The sequence below is a fragment of the Malaclemys terrapin genome, chromosome 10 (genome assembly GCF_027887155.1).
Source record: "Malaclemys terrapin pileata isolate rMalTer1 chromosome 10, rMalTer1.hap1, whole genome shotgun sequence".
Lineage (NCBI taxonomy): Eukaryota > Metazoa > Chordata > Testudines > Emydidae > Malaclemys > Malaclemys terrapin.
Window position 1 is genome coordinate 18229202 of NC_071514.1, and position 20488 is coordinate 18249689.

At 44.5% G+C, this 20488-nt stretch overlaps 1 protein-coding gene across 1 annotated transcript in view; it reads left to right on the top strand.

Moving 5' to 3' along the window:
- The first annotated feature begins 1646 nt into the window (after positions 1-1646).
- Positions 1647-20488, top strand: part of HDGFL3 (HDGF like 3) — a 59085-nt gene continuing 40243 nt past the window's right edge. Inside the window, exon 1 of the mRNA XM_054041642.1 lies at positions 1647-2287. Coding sequence (XP_053897617.1) covers positions 2204-2287 — 84 coding nt within the window. The 5' untranslated portion in view covers positions 1647-2203. The remainder of the gene's footprint in view (positions 2288-20488) is intronic.

Sequence of the window (20488 nt, forward strand, 5' to 3'; positions counted from 1 at the left end):
TAATATATGCCCTACTCCGCCATCAAGTATATATGCACCCAGCCTCAATAAATCAAGTTGGTATGCACAGCACATGAACTTTCTGTTTAGTATGAACAATGACTTTCAATTACCCTGCCCCTAACATTTAAAAACAACCCCAAACTACTTATTGCACCAGATCTACTCAAGCTCACCTCTCTACCAAGTGTTGTGCAGTCATTAGACAATGATTTTTAGGAGACATTGGACTTCCAGTAACTCAGCCAGATGTTAGGGGTCTATTATAAGAGTGGGTGGGTGAGGTTCTGTGGCCTGCCATGTGCAGGAGGTCAGACTAAATGTTCATGATGATCCCTTCTGATCTTAAAGTTTATGAGTCTATAAACAAAAGTAGGACTGCCAAGAACAAATTCCAGACCGAGGCCAAATTCAGAGACTTCCTGTTAAATAGTTTTGAAGAGAAACTACACAAAAACCATGTAGAAAATTCAAAGGGCATAAAAACGAATGTTGTGTGAAATTTTGCACTGACTGGCCATCTATTTTTAGAAGGCCAGCAATTCATACCCATTTTAAGCTCATTTTAAATGCAACACCTTACTATAGATTCTCAGGTAGACACCATCCCAATATAAATAATAAATATCAACAGTAATCAAGTGGAACTGGAATTGCTGCAAATTGCTACTTAGCTGGTAGAATTTTGGGGTAAAAAAAACTTGCAGGATCCAGGTGCTAGATTGGTGATCTTGTGATACTGCCATGTCTGTTTGCAATAAGGTCTGGAATTTTTTTGATGTGTTAGGAGCTGGTGCATTGTGCATCTATTTATAGAGTAGAATGTAGGATACTGCAGTTAAAAATTAGCAAGATCCACGAAGATCCATGTCCCAATCTGGGTCCTTGCGTCACTAGGACATGCTGGTGTCCAGAACTTCATAATGAAGTAGGAGCAGTTGGTTTGTTCTGTATTCAGACAATAGAATTTGGGGGTCGGAGCACAAAAGTCTGCAAGATCCAGCAGGATCCCAGAGCAGGTCTCTGTGGCATCAAGATGCTGGAAAGTTAGAATCCTCTAGTCTAGAATTTTTGTGTGTGCCCTAATAGGGGTTGGATGTGTTTTGTAGTTAGGTTATGAGATTTGGGGACTTTGGTGAAAATGGGGAAGAGTCCACCAAGACTTCATGTCCCAGATCCAGGCCTGTGTAGTGCTATTGTGCTGGGACACATGGGGGTCTAGAATTTTTGGTGCACTAGAATGAGGTGGATTTCTTGTGAATTTAGGCTGTTGTGTTTGGGGGCAGGGGTGCCATACTCCATGTCCTGGATCCAGGTTTTTGCAGCGCTGAGGTCCTGACATTTTGGTGCAGTAGGAATGGTTGCATGTGTTCTATACTTGGGAGGCGGAATTTGGGGGTTCAAGCCCAGCCACCAACAGGCTCCATTTCCTAGATCCAGATCTTTGTGGCCCGAGGGCACACGGGGGTGGGGAGGGCTGTCCAGATTATTTTAGTGCAGTAGGAAAGGGTTGGACGTGTTTTGTATTTAAGCGGTGGAATTTGGGGAGGGTTGGCTGCAAGAATCTGGCAGGATCCATGTAGATCCGGCTTTTCCCTTTTTCCTCAGCCCCCCGTGGAAACGGTGCATAAAGAGAGAGCCCCGCGCCTCAGCCGGGGAGGCAAGCAGCGAGCAGACTGAGCCGCTCTGAGCTCTGCTGTTTTTCCTAGAAACGGATCCGTGCACCTAGAAAATAACAGGAAGGGAAAGCAGGGAGAGAAAAAAACACACGAAGATCCTGTTGTTTTCGGTCGCTGCCCGAGGAATAATTTGGAGGAGAAGGATCCATATTTCTGCTGCTGCCGAGGCTGCGGCGCCGGGGATGGAGCGCGGGGCGCGGGCCGTGTAGCGGGCTCGCCCAGGGGCTGCCTTTCGGCCAGGCTCGCTCCGCCCGCGGGGGGATTCCGGCCTCGGCCCCGGCCCGGGCGCTGCCCCGCCGGCAGTGGGATCCCAGCAATTGGGGGCCGGTGGGGCTGAGTCCAAGGCCTCCCCCTCCCCCGCTACACACACGCCCCCCACCTCTGCCGCCGCCGCCGGGGACAGAGGCTGGTGCCTGGGGCCCGACCCTGCTGCGGCTGCGGCTGCCTGCGCCTGGGCGGATCGCACCCCGCGAGGGGCGGCTGGGGGCAGGGGGCGCGGGGCAGGCGGAGGAGGGAAGCTCCCGATGGCGCGTCCGAGGCCCCGAGAGTACAAGGCTGGAGACCTGGTGTTCGCCAAGATGAAAGGCTACCCGCACTGGCCGGCCCGGGTGAGTGCGGACCGGGGCTGGGTGGGGGGCAATGCAGGGAACCCGACCCCCCCACACCCAGCGCAGCGCCCGGCCCGACCATTTCCCCGCTGCTTCTCCTCTGCCTCTCCTGGGGCGTGTGGCGGCTGTTGCTGGGTCCATTGCAAGCCCAGCCGCAGACACAGCCCCACCCCCCAGCCCTCCATGCCTACCCCTGCGGGGAGCCTAGCGCTGGGGGGAGACAGGGGGTCTCTTCCCCGCTGGATTATTGAGCATCTTTGCTTGGTTGTGCAGATTTCTCCGCGGGAGAAGGAGGGGGCGTGCGGGGATTGTACCTGAATTATTATTATGGGGAGTTGGCAGCTCTGCATGATAATGATGCTATTTATTATGCGCCCTCCCCTCTCACTGTCCCCCCCCCCCCAGTAGCGAGGGCTCCCGCCAGCCTTCCCACATGCACATTTCCAGGCAGTTGCAGAAAAGCTGCCTTTGCCCACAATATGAAGCCACAGAGGGAGAGAAAGAGACAAACAGGCATAGCCATCAGAAGGCCAGATCTGTGTCTCTCTCAGCCCAGGAAGTGTCTACTGCATGGGAAACACACATGGGAGGAGAGCAAGGCCTAGAATGTAGGCAACAACTCTTTGCAGGGTGCCTGATGCCCAGAATACACCATATTTGGGGCTGCAGTGGGCGGAGGAGGCATGGTCTACTACAAAGAGATAAGTGATAAACATGGACACAGTCCTGAGGGATGCAAGTTATTAATTGAGAGGAGGAGTTGGACTACATGGCCTCCATTTTTCCATGTACCCTTCCAAATGCAGGCACATTGGGTTTCATTGGGGGGCTGATCATATGGAGAAGTTCTGGGCTTGTGAGACAGTGGCTGGTTTTATTTCGTGGTGGTTTGGGATTGTGGATTTTTTATTTTATTATTGTTCCTTTCCCATCTTTGATTATAAACTGGTTTGAAATAACTGAGTTGGGAAAGCATCATGGGCATTTGGCAACCAAATCAGCATCCCACTGTATATTTAATGTCCATATTCCTTAGAGCCCCAAAACAGAGCAAGGCGTTCCCAGGGACCACCTGATACCACAGCATACTTACAGCCTTCTCTTTCCCCTTTTTTGTTCACCACGGTGTACTTTGTTGTGTGATCTACCCAGCAGGCATCATCCAGTGCCAGTCTGTGTTTATTCATTGTCCATTCCATCCTCCGGGCGGAAATTACAACTATTCAGTGCTACATTCTGTTTTCATTCACAAGTAAAAGAAAGTTGTTGGTGTTTATGATCTGTGAGAGCTTGAACATTATAAAGTGTTGTACACATTGTGTAAGAAAGTACAGGAGAGCAGTGTCAAGGTACCATGGACTTTACCATTACTCTTGAGAAAGCAATGAGAAAAGGGTATGTGTAAGTGGTGAAAAGTGAAGCAAGGGGCATTGTGAGTGTGACTGAGAGTGTGAGTGTTGAGCTGCAGACACAGTACAAGGAGGGAAAACCAGTATCAGAGGCTTAAATGAAGGTTGATAGAGAAGGGAAAAATCAGAGGATGCTAAATATTAAAGGGAACAGAAATAAGGAAACACGCCCAATTGCTTTGGCAGAGCCGGCTGAAATTCATTTGTGAATAGGCATGAGAACATAGAACATAAGAATGGCCATACTGGGTCAGACCAAAGGTCCCTCTAGCCCAATATCCTGTCTTCTGATAGTGGCTAGTGCCAGGTGCTTCAGAGGGAATGGACAGAACAGGTAATTATCAAGTGATCCATGTCTAAACTTCACATTGTATTTGTAATTAATGTCTCTGATCAGCATTTATATTCTTATATCTGCTTGTGATGGCCAACATCATGTTAAAGGTGATGAGTCACATCAGTAGAACGATGGAGTCTATTGTAAATCAATTTCTTTCTTACATCAATAATGGTTCAATTTAATCTGAAAATGGATCAGCAAGTGACTTTAACAACTCAGATCATTCCAGCTTTGGGTTTGATCCTGCTCCCATTGAAGTCAATGGTAAAACTCCTGTTGACTTTACTAAGAAAAGCACTACTCTTCTACTCACTTGCATGCAACAACATTCTCCTCCGATTGCAGTGAATACTAGCCCTGTGGCCTTGTCCTCTTGAGTAAAAAGGGAGTGTTGTTAACTCATGTTAGCTAACATATGGTAACTAATTGAAGTAAATGGAAAATAGGATAGGGCTCTTTGTTTCAGCAAACTTTTCTTTATTTTTTATCATACACTGAGCGCAGATGGGCACATCTTTGATTATGTGTCCAGCAGACTAGTCAAAGGTATGTTCCTCAGGATACAGGTTCCTCAGGAAAAAAGGTGTGTTGTTAAATTGCGGTGTTAGGTGAAGACCCCAGTGAAGACAAAGTCATCCACAGTTTTAACATGAGGTTTTGCAGGTTGAGGTAAAGGCTATGAGACTGCTTTGTCTTCAGTAGGATTTTACCTTGTGTTAGGTACCATGTGTTAGCGAACACAAGTTAACACACCTTTTTTCCATGCGAAGACAAGGCCACAGGGTTTACACTAATCTTCATTGTGCTCCAAGAAGACTATTGTGGCATGTAGATGAGGAGAGAAGTAGAGATTTTTGCAGGTGAGACGGCAAGTCAGCTCCCCTGATTAACTGAACCCCAGTTATCAAGAGGTTTTGCTTAGGCCGAAGAAATTTGTATGATCAAAGTTCAGATGTGTATATACCACAATATAACATTTATAAACCATTTGTATGCTTGATCCTTAAACTCACATATAAAAAAGCAACATATTTTATTTTAAAAATACTGGTTTAGTAATCCAAAGAGTTTATTTATTGTTGCATTTAAATAATTTATTGTTGCAATGGCCCCTCACAGAGGGCGTGTTGAGACTTTGTGGTCCTTGGCAGGAAAGTGCTATAGGAGGGCAAAATAGTTACCTGTATTTAGTGAAGTGGAGCAGTATTAAAGCAGGACAGGAAGTGGGTAGCCAGCTTTGACACTAAGCCAGCCACTTCTTACCAATATGAATCTGCCGTTAATTCTATTGACTTCAGCAGGAAGAAGATCGAGCCCTGTGTGGGCAAGAACAACATTCTGCACAGTGAGAGAAGTGGTGGAAAGTGGCTGATGTGTAGAGAAACCAATAGGGAGCGCTGCTTAAAAATAGATGGCACGCTATGACTCGTGAGCTTCACTAGCTTATGATATTGAGCATCATCTCACAACTTAATAACTTACAAAGGGCCAAATCCTGCAGTCCTTAGTCAAAACTCCAATTGACAGTCATTCAGGTCTTTCCATGCTCTGTTGGAAAGACTCGCTTTACAAAACCTGTCTTTGTAAGGCACTTTTGGATATTTGGAATATGAAAGATATCTTTGAAGTCATATTGACTTCTCTCTGTTTTGATCTTGCAGTCTTTACTCAAAGACAAAACTCCCATTGGCCCCAATGTAGGCTAATAAGTAGGGATGGCAGGAATTGGGCCAAAGTCTGTAAGTTTGGTATCCCAGGTGACTTATGTGAGTGGCTCAAGTACTATCTTGTGTCAAAAGGAAGAGTAGCAGTTTGGTGTAATAAGATGCGTGTAGCACTTTTGATACTCCATGTATCCAAAGGTGCTTTTCAAAGCCATGAGATAAATACTAAGTGACCAGAACCCCTGCTGGTGTAAACAAGTGAAGTTCCATTGACAGTGCATTGATTGCATAGTCAGAAGAGGCATTTAGTATGCATGGAGGAAGCATGCTCGGATGGTTGAGGTACTAGGCTGAGAGTAGGAAATATAGGTTTGGTTCTCAGCTCTGCTATAGGCTACCTGTGCGACCTTGGGTTACGCAGTCTTTCTGGGCCTCAGTTCACTGTTTGTAAAACAGGAACAACACCACTTCTCTACCTAACAAGTGTGTTGTGTCAGTAAAGTCATTAGCGTTTGTGACTTGCTCAGCTACTACCAAGATGGGTGCCATATCATTACCTAGAAACAGAGAAAAATATTCATTGCACCTTCCAGATATTATATTCTAGTTTGTTGAAGGGGTGAATATTGGCCATTGGTTAGCCACTTAAGATTAAATGAAAGGAAGAATACAAAAAATCAATAATTGTGTTCATTTCATCAGTGTCCCTGAAGAAATAATAAGCAATTAGATGACACAATGTGTGGGTGATTAAAAAATAAGGAGACCGTTAATGCAAATGTAAAGAGAGGAACAAAATTCTGAATGACCTGAATAATGGAGAAGTTTGCCCAGGTAAGTGACTTATGCAGTTCACTGAACAAAATGTAAGATAATGTGGCTTGGGATAAGAGAACGAGATTTGGGTAAACTCAGATAGCTTGTGCAAGGATGGTTAAGTTGGTTTGGAACAGTACAAAAGAGATCTAAACAGATATTGCAGTGAACTTTAACTTGCCACACACAAGAGGTTTAGAACGATGCTTTTCACTTCTCATTCAGGTGAAAATATGTCCCTTAGAGTTATGATGTTACACTAACTAATCTAAAGTTTACAGTCTCTTGGAAATCTGGATTTCTTCTCTTCTAGACCCACATCTAGCTCCTTCTCCCTTATAATTCCTTGCTGCTGCTTTATATTGACAGTGCCTTGTATGTCATATTTGTTAGATATGTTTGACAGCACATGTGATGCTGCCTGGTAAATGTACAAGAGTCACACTTAAAGAAGATAACATTTGCCAGCAATTACCACAAAAAGGTTTCCTGAGGTATTTATATATTTTAGGGAATCAATGTGTGATCTGATACCTCTTGCCAGTAACTGTTAGTAAACTCTGGCATTGTAATGGGGACCACTGTCTGTGATATTAAAATAATTTCTGCAGCTGAACATAAGATACAAGGGTAGGCTGATAGTTTCCTGTCCAAAACATTTAAAAATTATTGTTAACTGTGACCCAATCTAACAACCCCCGTAAGACATGTTTAACTTTAAGCATTGAGTAATCCCAATGTGGAACTTAAGTTGAAGTTAACCATGTGCTTTGTTTGATTGTTGCCTAGAAGAGTAGCACTGTTAACACTATGGTACTGTATTAAAGAACCTTAAAAAAAACAACCTACCAAAGTGTGAAATAATACCAGCAGTCTTAATTTTCACTCTTCAATAAAACAGGGAAGAACAGTGTGGAAAAATATATTTAAGACACATGCACAGAAATTTTAGAAACAAATTACGACCCCGATTTTGAATTGGGATCCACTAATGTGAACTTCTACAGGACTGTGCATGATCACAGGGTCTTCACTGATGGATTCCAGAGCAGGACCAGGGCCCTGGTTTTGACACAGTAAGTTAATATGCTAGATACTTAACTAACAACAACTTACTAACTAAAATTTGTATGTATGGCATCTTGGAAATATCACTGATCCCTCAAACAATCATGGAAGTACGGTTCTACATTTTAAAGTGTTTGATATTTTAAAGAGACCATTTGTTTTCTTATTGGACAAAAGACAAGAGGAGGTAGGGTTTCCCTGGCAGAGTTTATCCTTTTTGGCAAAGAATGACAAAAAAAAATCAGTTTAGATTCAGAAAACTTCAAAGAGCCCATCAAAAACAGACAGCAGATCTTTCTCTATATTTTCATGCCAAAACCAGTTGCAATCTATGAGCTTTTCTCTTTGGCCATTTGGGACTTGTCCAGTCCTTTCCTATTTGCTTAAAGATCACTCTGTGCTTTTTCTCCATCCTTCCCCTGGTGTTGCTCTGGTCTTCTGCTATCACTTTTTGCCCTGCTGCTAAATCTGAGTCTCTCATATGTCCTCCTCCTTCATCACTCTCCGCCTATTCCTACTTTTCCTCCCTCTCATTATCTATCTGTTACAGGGGACCACTGGTGCAACCCAGTGTATTCCACTGCCTGTCCAGCTTGTGTGGTGTCACGGTCACAAACACACACCAGGTGTTACCTTTTCACCAAGGTGTGTGTTTGTTCTTTTCTTACAAAGTAACAAGTGTAATGCAGGCATGCAGCAATGGGAGACTTCTATGCCACCTTCATTCTGCAGCCCAGGCTCACCTTCTGAGCTGAGCCTTGCTTCCTGTTCATCCCACTTACATCCGCCCAAATTGCCTCATTAGCCCAGTGATTACTATCCAGGTGCTCAGTCCCCCAACACAGTGTATAATTGGCTTCAATTAAGCCTGTACTCTTCCCAGTGCTGCAGCAAACCCAGTGACCAGGGTGCTACTAGTTGTGCCCTCTCTCATACCTCCCCACTTATTTCTCCTGAGGCCGTTTCTTGCCTCTGGAAGAGGTCTTCTTTGCTGCCCATGCCCCATCCTCTTTGTGGGGCTGGGGTTCTACTAGGGGTTCCTGTTCCTTTTGCAGCTGGCCTTCCATGGACTACTGGTGATGGTCTCCTGCTTTCCACCAACAAAAAGTACACTTTGAGGGTGGAGGGTTTTCCCCACATCTCCACCTCAGCCCATAGGTCATTGCACCAGTCACACCTCACTGATCTCTCTTCCAGTTTACTTGGCTCATGGTTTATATCTACCTGCATGAATTGTCCCTCTAGAGCCCCATTCTCGGGATCCCTCTCTTCCCCTGACTTATCTTGGCCCTGGTTTGGGACTGTCGGGGTAGGTTCACAAGGCTTCCTTGTTGGGACCCCCCTCTCTCTTCAGCTTGTTCTCCATCCTGAGCCTTTCCCAGGACTTGTTCCTGCTGGAAGTTGGCTGAACCTCCATCCTCCTTCTCTAGGTGTCCCTGGTCTAGCATTCCCTGCTTCATTTTCCCCTTCTCAACTTTTCCTCCTCCCCTCAAGTCCTCCAGTGTGTTTCGTCTTTCTAAGCTTGTCACATACTGGACCTGGAAGGATCGACACTCGTGAGCTTTTTGCACAGACCCACTGGTTGGGGTCCCTTCCCCCCATCATCAACCCTTTTTACATAAAGGGAATGGGATCCAGTCTGTTTTTAACATTGCTGAGTAAGGCAAAGACTTTACTAGCCCTACTCACTGCCATCTACACTTTCCTTCTACTTCCAATGGGATAACCACCAAGGGATAAGGTCTCTTTTCCCCACATATACAATAAATAGTTATCATCAACCTCTCTTGTTGCCACTGCAGCCTAACCAAGGTGTTCCGTATGAGGGAACACATTGCAGCTGAATTCATAACACCCCTTGTCGTTCTTCGGGCTACTTCAGCCAGAATTGTTCTTATCTCAGGTCCCCTTTTTAGGGCTGTCCACCCACAGAACTCCACAAACCCACAGTCCATGCAGGGGCAGTCTCTCTTTATGTGTTCTTGGCCCTTGTACTGGTAGCAGACTACTGCGTGAGCGGCTGGGGCATCATTGTTTGCCCTTTGCATCCCCTTCGCAGGCTTTGCTGTATGAGGTTCTTCAGCCTTCTTCCCCCCACTGTTGATTATAGGGGGTACGGAGCTCTTTCTGTGGAAAGTTTGCCTCCACAGACTCCTCTGTTAATTTTACCGCCACCTCTAATGATTCTGGCTGGTTCCTCCAAACTCAGACCCATGTAGTTGCAGGGAGGTGCTGTTTAAATTGCTCCAGAATAATGGAGTCCATTGGGGTCTCGATGAGCTGTCTATCCAGCTGTATGCAACCATCCAGTAGCCTAGTCTGATCATTTATGAGCAAAGGCCCTGGGACATATCCCACTGTTCCAGCTGGCTGCCCTGAATTTTTGACATTACTTATCAATATTTGGCGGTATTCAGACAGGCCGACCCTGTCTGAAATAGCAGTCTTCAGCGTATCATAGTCTTTGGCCTAGTGTATTCGCTCAGGGCCATATAGGCTACCTGAGCCTCACTGCCCAGATAAGGAGTTGTCCCAAGTGCCCATGCACCCTTGTTGTATTTGGGGCTAGTAGCCACCTGCTCAAAGGGTAGTAAAAAGGCATCGGGGTCATCCCCCGGGACTGTCTTACACAGTCCCAGGCCCACATTTCAATTTCCAGTCCCCTCACTGAAGCTCACCAAACTCTAAAGGAGCTGTTCCTGTACCTGGGCCTTCTCTTTGATGAATACTAGCATCGTTTGCTGGGGCTGCACCTACCAACTCAGAAGTGCTTGCATCCCTGCCTGCTGGGTCTTCTGCATCTTCTGTTGTTGTTCCACTAACCAGCACAGCATCAGGTCCATGGTGCCTGGATCTCCTGCCTTCGCACAGGTCTCCCTCAAGGCTCCTTATCAGCTGAGGGAGTTATTAATCCTGGACCAACCCTCATGCATCACAGGGCACCTCTGCCACTACTCAGCATACTCCAGTGCCTGGCCAATTTGCATGGACTCATGGTCACAAACACACACCAGGTTGTTATCTTTCACCAATGTGTGTGTGTTCTTTTCTTCCAAATTAAGACCATGTAATGCAGGATTACAGCAAGGAGAGGTGTCCATGCCACCTTCACTCCTCCGGCTAGGCTCACCTTCTGAGCTGCCCCTTGCTTCCTGTTCCTCCCACTTGTATCCTGATCCTTCCAAATACCTCATTAGCTCAGTGATGATCATCTAGGTGCTCACAACCCCTCAACAAAAAGTGTATTAATGGCTTCAACTAAGCTTGTACTCTTCCGTATGCTGCAGCAAACCCAGTGTCCAGGGTGCTGCTAATAGTACCCTGTCACACTATCTTATGCTTTTGTCACTATCAGAATTGTGCAAATAGCATTCCCTGGTAGGCTTTCTCCATTAGTTTGTCATATTGGATCAATCTGTGCCATGATTTCATGATCAGCTACTAAACTCCTGCTTTATAAGGGGTTCTGCATGCAAAACTCCTGTGGCTACACCCGCTGTTCTACATGTGAAATATAGTCCCCTTCATGGAACCCTTTCTTACCTTCAAGACTTTTTGCACATTTTGCTTAGATAATCTGAAATTAAGCCTTCTTTGCAGATATTGGAGCGGATGTAAGAGGATGCTCTTTTATTGACTTCAGTGGCTCATTGTATTGATAGTTAATATTGTTAGCTGAATACATCATGTACTATTTCCTTCATTTTCCAAAAGTAATAATGAGAAATATAAGTGTAAATTTCCCTGTATTTGGAGGGTTTGGGATCTCCTCTAATCTCACGCTCTTTATCTTGTGCTCTGTTTGGAAGCATGCTTTAAAACAGAATTCATCTGAGGGTCATGGCAGGGACTGCAATGACTGCTATAATTAAGGTTTAATGTAACGTTCATAATAAACCCCATTTTCCAATTGCTTTTAACTTTTGACAATCAAATTCCCTTTTGGGCTGAAATGTTCCATGCTTAGACTCAGCCCAGACATAACTGTTCCAGGGAAATTTCAGCAAAATTCATCATTTTTTTTTTTAATTCAATGGCTTGTTGTTATTTTAAACAACCATCTCCAAGTGCTCAGGTGAGAGTTTTGTACACAAATAACAGTAGCTGAATGTATTTTGTTTAACCATGGAATGTTTTTTGTAAATCTGAGTGAATTTAAGGAATAGGCAAGAATGCAGGATATTGGTTCAGTAATTTTGAAGCTCTGAGTATTGAAAGCTTTTTGCACATGAGCACTAAGTTTTTTCTGTTGGACTTCTTTTTTTCCTCATAACTTTAAAGCTACTGAACTGGTGTTCATCAATCATTGCTTGTTTTGTGGATTTCAGGTCAAAGCCATTATTATTGTAAGTGGACACAATCCCATGGAAATCTTGCTTATGCTAGTGGTGAATCTGTCTCCTAAGTGAAACTTGCAGTGATTAAGGTTCTCAAAACTGTATGTACTTAATTATAACTCACTCCAGAGAAATATAAAAATTGCTAGTTTATATTATAATTGACATATGCTTTTATTAATTGACAAATAATGTATGATGATACTGGCAGAGTATAAGTTCCTCTTCTTATTGTATTTTATTTGCATTAAAGTAGTTTTTAGAGGCTCCAACTGAGATTAGCCTCCATGGCACTAATTGCTGTACAAACTGATATAAACGCAGGGAACAACGCTAAGGTTTGTGCTTTCAACTTTAACTTTGCATTTCCTGCTGGTGAGTGTTGATTTCCCAACCTTAATGTTGTGTTACACTAAATGTAGAAAGATGAGTGTTAGCATATAGAAACATATGTTTAGAATAGCTTGCAACAATATAACTGGTGATAATAAACACTTTCAAACGATATATGACTGTCCTTTGAAGAAAGATCAAGAGGGCGTCCTGACAGTGATATGGATTAATCAGTGATGGAGAAGCAACTCGCTTTGGAGATTTAAATCTTAATTTGAACTTTAAGCCCTTTTGTGACAGAGACCTTTTCTACATGTGGGCTAGAACAGTGGCCTATAAGTGCTACTTGAATATGCATAATAAATGGTAACAACAACTAGAAAATACACTATATGGAACGTTCCTTCACTGGCAAAATGTTGACTAGGGACCATATTTTTAAAGATATTTACATGCCTAAGGATGCAGATAGGCACCTAGTGAGGTTTTCAAAAGTACCTGGAAGCCTATTTGCATCTCTAGGCACCAAAATACTTTACAGATCTAGCCCTAGATGACTTAATGGGTCCTTTACGTCTCTAACCTCTATGGGTCTATGAAAAATATTTTAGTGACATATACCAGAGACAGAAGCCTAAAATCTAGGTAGTGCACATTGCAATGAAAGCACACCATTTAACTGCGCACTCTGACAGAGGCAGCATCAACAAAAAAAAAAAAAAAAAAAACCTAGAATAAATAGTATTTTAAAGGAGTCCCAGAAATACTTGGCAGAAGAGGTAGTTTCATGAGGTAAACCTTCTAAAACTTAAAGGAGGAAATCGATCCAGCCTCCCCTCATTTCCTACTCACAGAAAAGGCTCTGCATTACTGGCTTTGGATTTTTCAGAGTGTTTTACATAATTTTTTGTAACGGTTAGTTCTAAACCTGATACTATTGGAAATAAAGTGCAGATTCATTTCCAGTCTTGCTTTGTTTTTTTTCTCTTACTGTCTGACTGGGAAGCTGAAGGATCCGCATAAACCTGTTTTTTTCTTGTACTGAAAACAAACAAAAAGAAAGTAACTAATTAGAATAAATACTACAGCAACATAAAATAACAGACTTCCATGGCCATTTCTCCATTCCAAAATCCCACATACTCCAAATGATCCGGGGTCAACCCAAATATTATCTTTTGCATCACTGCTGATCCCAAACGAACAGAATGTTCTTGGATTTCAGTAAGATTTAATACTCATCTCCCAGCCTTTTGTAAGAGCTCCCTAAAGTCTAGAAATGCCTTCAGAAGTCAGTATAAAATAGTGTTTCCCAAACTTGGGATGCCGCTTGTTTAGGGAAAGCCCCTGGCGGGCCGGGCCGGTTTGTTTACCTGCCGCGTCCGCAGGTCCGGCTGATCGCGGCTCCCACTGGCCACGGTTCGCTGCTCCAGGCCAATGGGAGCCGCAGGAAGCGGCAGCCAGTACATCCCTCAGCCCACGCCGCTTCCCGCAGCTCCCATTGGCCTGGAGAAGCGAACCGTGGCCAGTGGGAGCCGCGATCGGCCGGACCTGCAGAAATGGCAGGTAAACAAACCAGCCCGGCCCGTCAGGGGCTTTCCCTAAACAAGTGGCGTCCCAAGTTTGGGAAACACTGGTATAAAAGATTGGAGACAACATGCTGCAGTGTTATGTTCAAACCCCCAAGGTTGAAGGGGTATAAGTCTGGAGAATATGTCTCATGGTTTATGAAAATGTATTATATCCCTAAATCCCTTTAAATAGCCTCTTACACCAGCGTGGAGAGAGAATTAGCGTACAGCTGCAGCCCTAAAAATACAGACTGGAAACAACAGGTTATTTTGCCTTGCAGCAGCATGTAAAAGCCTAGAGAGAAGCTAGCTGCCAGCTTCAGTTTAGCAGCTTGAACTGAAGGCACCATATAACACCAGAGAGAAAAAGCCAAGCCATGAATGTTATATACACCAAGGAATTTCCTTAAGACCATAAGTTAACAAAGCAATGTGTGTGTATATATAACACACAGCCAGAGTGAGTGAGCAGTGAGGGAAGAAAGGGAAAAAAGACAGATGAACCATGTGATGGAGAAAAGGTACCAGACTGCAGTGACCTGGTTGGGACTGCTGGAAAGCCAGTGATGCTAATCATAAAAGGATGTTTGAGCCCAGTAAGCCAGTACACTTGCATTCGCTCTTAGGACCTGGTAATGCATGCCTACTTACAAATGCAATTGCAGAAAAAACCCATGGAGGCAGTGGGTAAAAGAAAATGTAAAAGACGTGCAGTTAATGCAAACAGCAATGGGAAGCAGACCCATAACAGAGTTCGTTACTACATTTACCAAAAATAAATACATGTTAGCTACAGCCAGGAAGCAAAGGCCTTTATCCTACAGATCCTTATAAATTCACTTTGAAGGGACTACTCACATGCTTGAATTTAAGCATATGCATAAATGTTTGCAGGATCAGGGCCAAAGTGATGGAGTAGCATGTACTGGGAACTGCAGGAGATTTTTGTCAAAAACCTAAGAATGTATTGCCAGACAGTGTGGGGTAGGTGAAAAGCAAGCAAGCAATAGTACTTCAGAAATGCATGGGAACACATCAGCAACTGACAGACTCAGATACCACGTTATGGGGCAGAGGACTCTCAGCCTACCAAAAGGTACAGCTAATTTCCAGCTTGCACCAGTGTAGCTAGTTAAACAGAAAAACATGCAAGGGACACAAAAGAAACAATCTCAGTAGGCAAAACTCTTCCTTCAGTTCCCCCCTCTCCCCCATGAAGTGCCAGTGAAGTCAATGAGATAGCACAGGGAGCTTCTGGCCTGAGGACTGGTGTTCTTAGACTGTCTCTTCTACAAATTCCCACCTATCTATAACCAAGACCACTTTCTATATTTTTTCCTGTCAGAGAGATCCCAGAGGATGGTGTTGGGGCAATTGCACATTTGCCCCATAGGCTGTCTTGTGATGAGTTCTTTTCTGTCCCCACGCCTGCTCTACTCCAGAGGCCAGCTGGCGAGGCAGGAGACAGTTTGGGTTACCAGGTCCATCCATATTTTCATGGCTAGCAGCTTTTGATTCCTTTGAATCACACCAGGACAGTGCAGTCAGTCTGCTTTCAGTCACTCACCGACAGAGGGCCTTAAATGAGAACAAATGGGCTGAGAGGCTCCGTTCAGAAAAGACAGAAGAGATGCTAACGGGCTGAGGGGTGTATTAGTCCATTATTGAGGAGATCCACACACTGGCCCTGATTAACTGGTAAGCTCTGGCAGTTTTGCATTGCTCTGTGACACACAGCAGCCATCACTCAGCTTAGCTGGCCAGGTAAGTCGGGTTTGCAGTTGGTCTATGTCACTGGAGCAGCACAAAGTATGTGGAGTATTCTGGTGAACCATGGATACCTTTGTTTTACTAAAGGTTCCCCCTGGGGTGCCACCTGGAACTGGGGTACCACTGAGCCCACCTGGGCTCCCTTTACACAGTACTGCTGTGACAGGCCCTCAAGCCCCCTCCAGACACATACAGGCAGTGACTCACCCAGCTGCAGCTACATACAGTCGCTGAGATCAGCTCTGCATGGGAAGGCTTCAGCTAAGGAACTGCTCAACTACTCAAGTGCACACCCTACTCTGGAGGGTAAACTCAAAATTATACCGTCTTGTGCTGCACAGAGATCTGTACAGCGTAAGCTCGTGAAATTTGCCCCCTCCCTCAACAGGGAAAGGAAATGTACAGCAGCTTTTTGCCCCAGGTTATAACTCCCACACTCACTGGTTTTAGACAAGGCAAAAATAAATCTATTAACTACAAAAGATAGATTTTAAGTGATTATAAGGGATAGCAAGAGAAAAAGCAGGTTACCTAGCAAATAAACAAAAACACAATCTAAGCTTAATATACTAAAGAGATTGGATATGAGTAGCAAATTTGCATACTAAATGATGATTTAAGCTGCTGCAGGCTCTTAAGGGGCAAGCTGCACTTGCTTTCAGCTTAAAACCCCAGGTATTCCTTTCACAGGCTAGAAATCCCTCTAGCCTGGGTCCAGCACTTCCCCCCAGTTCAGTCTTTGTTCCTCAAGTCTTTCCAAGAGTCTCCTTTGAGTGGGGAGTCAGTGAAGAACCACGATGGTGTCACTCCCCTGCCTGAAATAGCTTTTGCATAGGGCAGGAACCCTTTGTCTTCAAGCTTGGATCCCACGCCCAGTCAGTGGAAAAACAGTGGTATTCCAAGATGGAGTCCAGTACCAGGTGATCTGGTCACATGCCCCTTTAGAGTCATAGCAGCCATGACTTGGAGGCTATTTGTAGCATCCTCAGGAAGGCTCCCTGGTGGGAGATTAGCTTCTTCTAAGGCCTATTGTTTTCTCTAATGGCCCTTCCCAGCCAACCACCTAGATGGAGTGCATTCTGGCTGGTGGGCGTTCCCCAGATGTAAACATATTTGTATTGCAGATACACAGTCAATATTCCTAACTCCAGATACAAAAATGATACATGCATACAAATAAGATAATCAGATTCAGTAAATCATAACCTTTTCAATGATATCTCACATGCCTTATATTGCACGAAATACATCATAATTATACCATACTCGTATAATAATATTACTGTGAAGAATATGGGGTGTTGTGTCGCACTGGGATTGTGCCTAGGTCTCTGGCTGCTCATGGACTGGACAACCATGGACACCATTTTGTTTCCATGAATACCTCGCACTCTAGTGCTCCAGTGTGTGGGGTGGGTTTTCAAGGTCTCTATTATTACTAGCCAGGACACAGTATAGCTCCCCAAGTATAAATAGCATGGGTATTGTTTTGAGAGAAAAATGCATTCATAAATATGTACGAATCCTAATCCAAAATGAAAGTTCAAGTGTGAAAGTGCTTTGAGTCAGACATACCTTAGTCTGATTAAATGGGACCCTGCGCAGGTGTCTGGGCAAGGCTGGAGATGGTGATAAGCTAAGAAAAGCAGTAAATAGGGGGGAAGAGGGGGTTGCAAATGGATCTTGAGGAGCTAGGAGAATATATTAGACCTAATGTTACCTATAAATTGGTTTGTTGGGACATTTGGGGAAAACACTAGACGTAGGGATGATGCTCCCAGGAAGCTTTGGTCTCTGCCTTACAGGGGAGATATATGATTTATCCCCTCCCCTCCTTTCAGTTTATACCATGAGACCACCCCAGTTCTGCTGCCAAGGAAGCCTCCAGGCTATGAAAGCAGAGGTGCGGTTTGCCCCCAAGAGCGAAAGTGATGCAGACAACCGTACGTGGTCGCTCTGCACTGGGATAACAATCACCCTTAATTATTGCATGTTTCTCAGTTTCTTCAGCCCCTGCATTGCTTTTGCTGCTTCTCTGTAAATTCCCTTCAGTTTGTTGTGTTGCAGAGCTGGAACACTGTACTAGGTGTGGTCACAGCAAGGCCACAGAGAGCATAACTGTCATCTCCCTGCTGGGAGCAGCCTGTGTGCTCCAGGCTGGCAGTACCACTTAGTGGTGCGTGTCCAGGACCGTTTGCCTAGCAGCTACAGTTCACGGTAGCGTCACCCAACGGTGAGAGTCCAGGGCTGCTCTGCCTAGGGGCTATTGTCCCAGTGGGGGGCGGGGGGAACCTGGGCCCACCCTACACCACCAGGTTTCAACCCAGGGTGCTACAAAGCAGTAGACCATATACATAGCATACGGTCTGGTATCCTTACTCATGCTCCCTGGGTCACTTCCTACCCCTATTTCCTGTACATCCATTGATGCCACGGCTCGGTCTTAGGATCCCATCTGGCTCCCTCCCTGTTTCGTCTCTGGAGCCCCTTCCCCTGGCGATAGCGAGTCGTCGCCCTTGGTTCCCATAGTTGATAGGCTTCCAGCAATTTGGCTAGTAGGCTTGGTCCCGGCAGCTTGGCGTCTCAGCGGCATCTTGGCAGGAGGTTGCTGCATCCAACTGCCCTCCTCTGTCAGCCCAGACTGAGCAGAGCTGCCCCCTTTTGAATGCTCCCACTACTGGGAGCATGCCCAGCAGAGATGAGGGGGCGTGGCTTCCTTCGTCCAGAGCAGCTCCTTAACCCTTGCCTCACCAGTGTGGGGTTGATACACCCCGTCACACTCCCTGCTCTGCGACAGGTTGTGTGTCTGTACAATGAGCCCAGATTGTGCTGGTCTCTTTTGTAGCCATATCACATTGCCAGTTCATGTGTAACCTGCACTCTGCTATCTTTGCTAAGCCCCTTTCAGCATTGCTGCTTCCCAGATATCTCCCTCGCATGGTGTCCGATTGCCTTCACTTTCACTTTTCCAAACAACATTTCTGTTTTGTTGTTTTCAGCCCACAGTTCTGATTGGTCAAGAGCCCTGAGTCTACTCTCACACTATTGCTAATGCCATTGGGCTCGGTGGAGTTTCTCCATGTTTATGCTGGTGTGAGAACCGAATCAAGGCTTTGCCCTCACTGGTGTTTGCAAACTTTCCAAGTGTACTATCACTTACTCCCTCTTCCAGAACCGGGTAAAGCTATTAAAGGAGGCTGGTCCTAACAGTGAACCCACCCAAGGCAGACACATCCTCCGAGTAATATATTACTTTATTTTTTATCATTATCATTCTTGTAAATCAATCAATTAGTAGTCAATTTTCAGTCCAGATGCCACTGTTTCTATCTGAGCCAATGTGAATTCATTTTTCACTAAGGATTTTATGAGGTGCTGTTATCTAAAGTCAAATTTGATTACATCCATTCATGGATTACTCATATGTGGAAGTGTTTGCAATATCAGGGGCTCATGTTTGTCTTGCTTTTCATAGTCCCATGCTTCCTATTATTCATTTTTCCATTATCCCACCAGATGTTTGTTGATTTTTTTTTGCCTCTTCCATTATTTTACCCCGACCTTCATGCATGCGTAGTGATCAGTCGATGCAGATCCATTTGCAGGAGAGGGGCCCTAGTGTGCTAGCCACTATGAGCCATACGGAGGAAGGAACACAGTGCTTATCCCAGGGAATTTATAGTCTAAGGACCCGATCCTGCAATGCTGTCTGTGGAAGCAGACCGCACTGCCTGTGTAGAGCTCCATTGAAGTCAATGGAGCTGCATGCAGGTGCCAGGCTCTGCATGTGTATTGCAAAGTTGGAGCCTAAAATGGACCCATTCTTCTTTCCTTTCCTGAAAATCAGTATGACATTTGCTTATTCCAGTACATCTCCAACTACCCATGACTTTTCAGAAATAATTGTCAGTGGTCCAGCAAACTCAATAGATGGTGGTTCCCTTTGTGTATCATCAACTGATTCATACATGTTCACATTGTTCAGGTATTCCCTTACCAGCTCTTTAACAATAGTTATTTTTTCAGGGTCTTCCTTCTTTACCAGTTGTTCACACTTCTTATCTCTATTTGCCCTGTTGATGGCAAATGCAAACATTTCTTTGCCATATGCTCACAGCTTGAAGAAAGTTATTAAGCCTTGTGGTTGAAAACTAAGAAATGGCAATTATGTATCACTGATAACAAGCTTCTTTTGTAGGTTAAAAAGATTTTGATTTACCTGCATTTGTTCGAATGAGTCTGTCCTGGAGCTTTTGTTTTTGTGGAGGATTTGGGTCAGGTTTCTGAAGGAGATTTTTTTTAAATGGGCGAGTCTGTCGAAATGACACAAATTCCTACATTAAGAGGTGAAAACATTAGAAAGAATGTATTTATCAGACGTCGGCTCTTCATTAAAACACTGTTAACATTTTGTGCCAATATTTTGCAAGGCCTCTTATACAATATCATGCCTCATGAATTAATCCATTCTCTTGCTATGATTGCCACATTATTATTCTGGAGGGGATCTGATCCTGCAAATACTTACTATCACTTTCGTGCATACTATGAAGCCCTGTGCTCAGCAGTGCTTGTAAGGATTTCGAAAGCCAAGACAATAAATATTTTAGGGACAATATATTGTGAAGAGTTCCTGATCAATGATTGGGGCTCTTAGGCACAACAGTAATGCAAATAAATAGTAATAATAATAATATGATGGGTAGGAAGACCCAAACTAGATGGATGGATGTTATACAATAGGATCTGATTTGCTGTGGATTTTCCAAGGAACTTTTTCAAGACAGACTGGAATGGAGAAGGAGCCAACCCCTTAAAGAGCCAACCCCATATAGATGGGACTAAGGCTAGAAGAAGATGGTGATGACAAGAGGTCAGTCTCTTTAGAGAGAT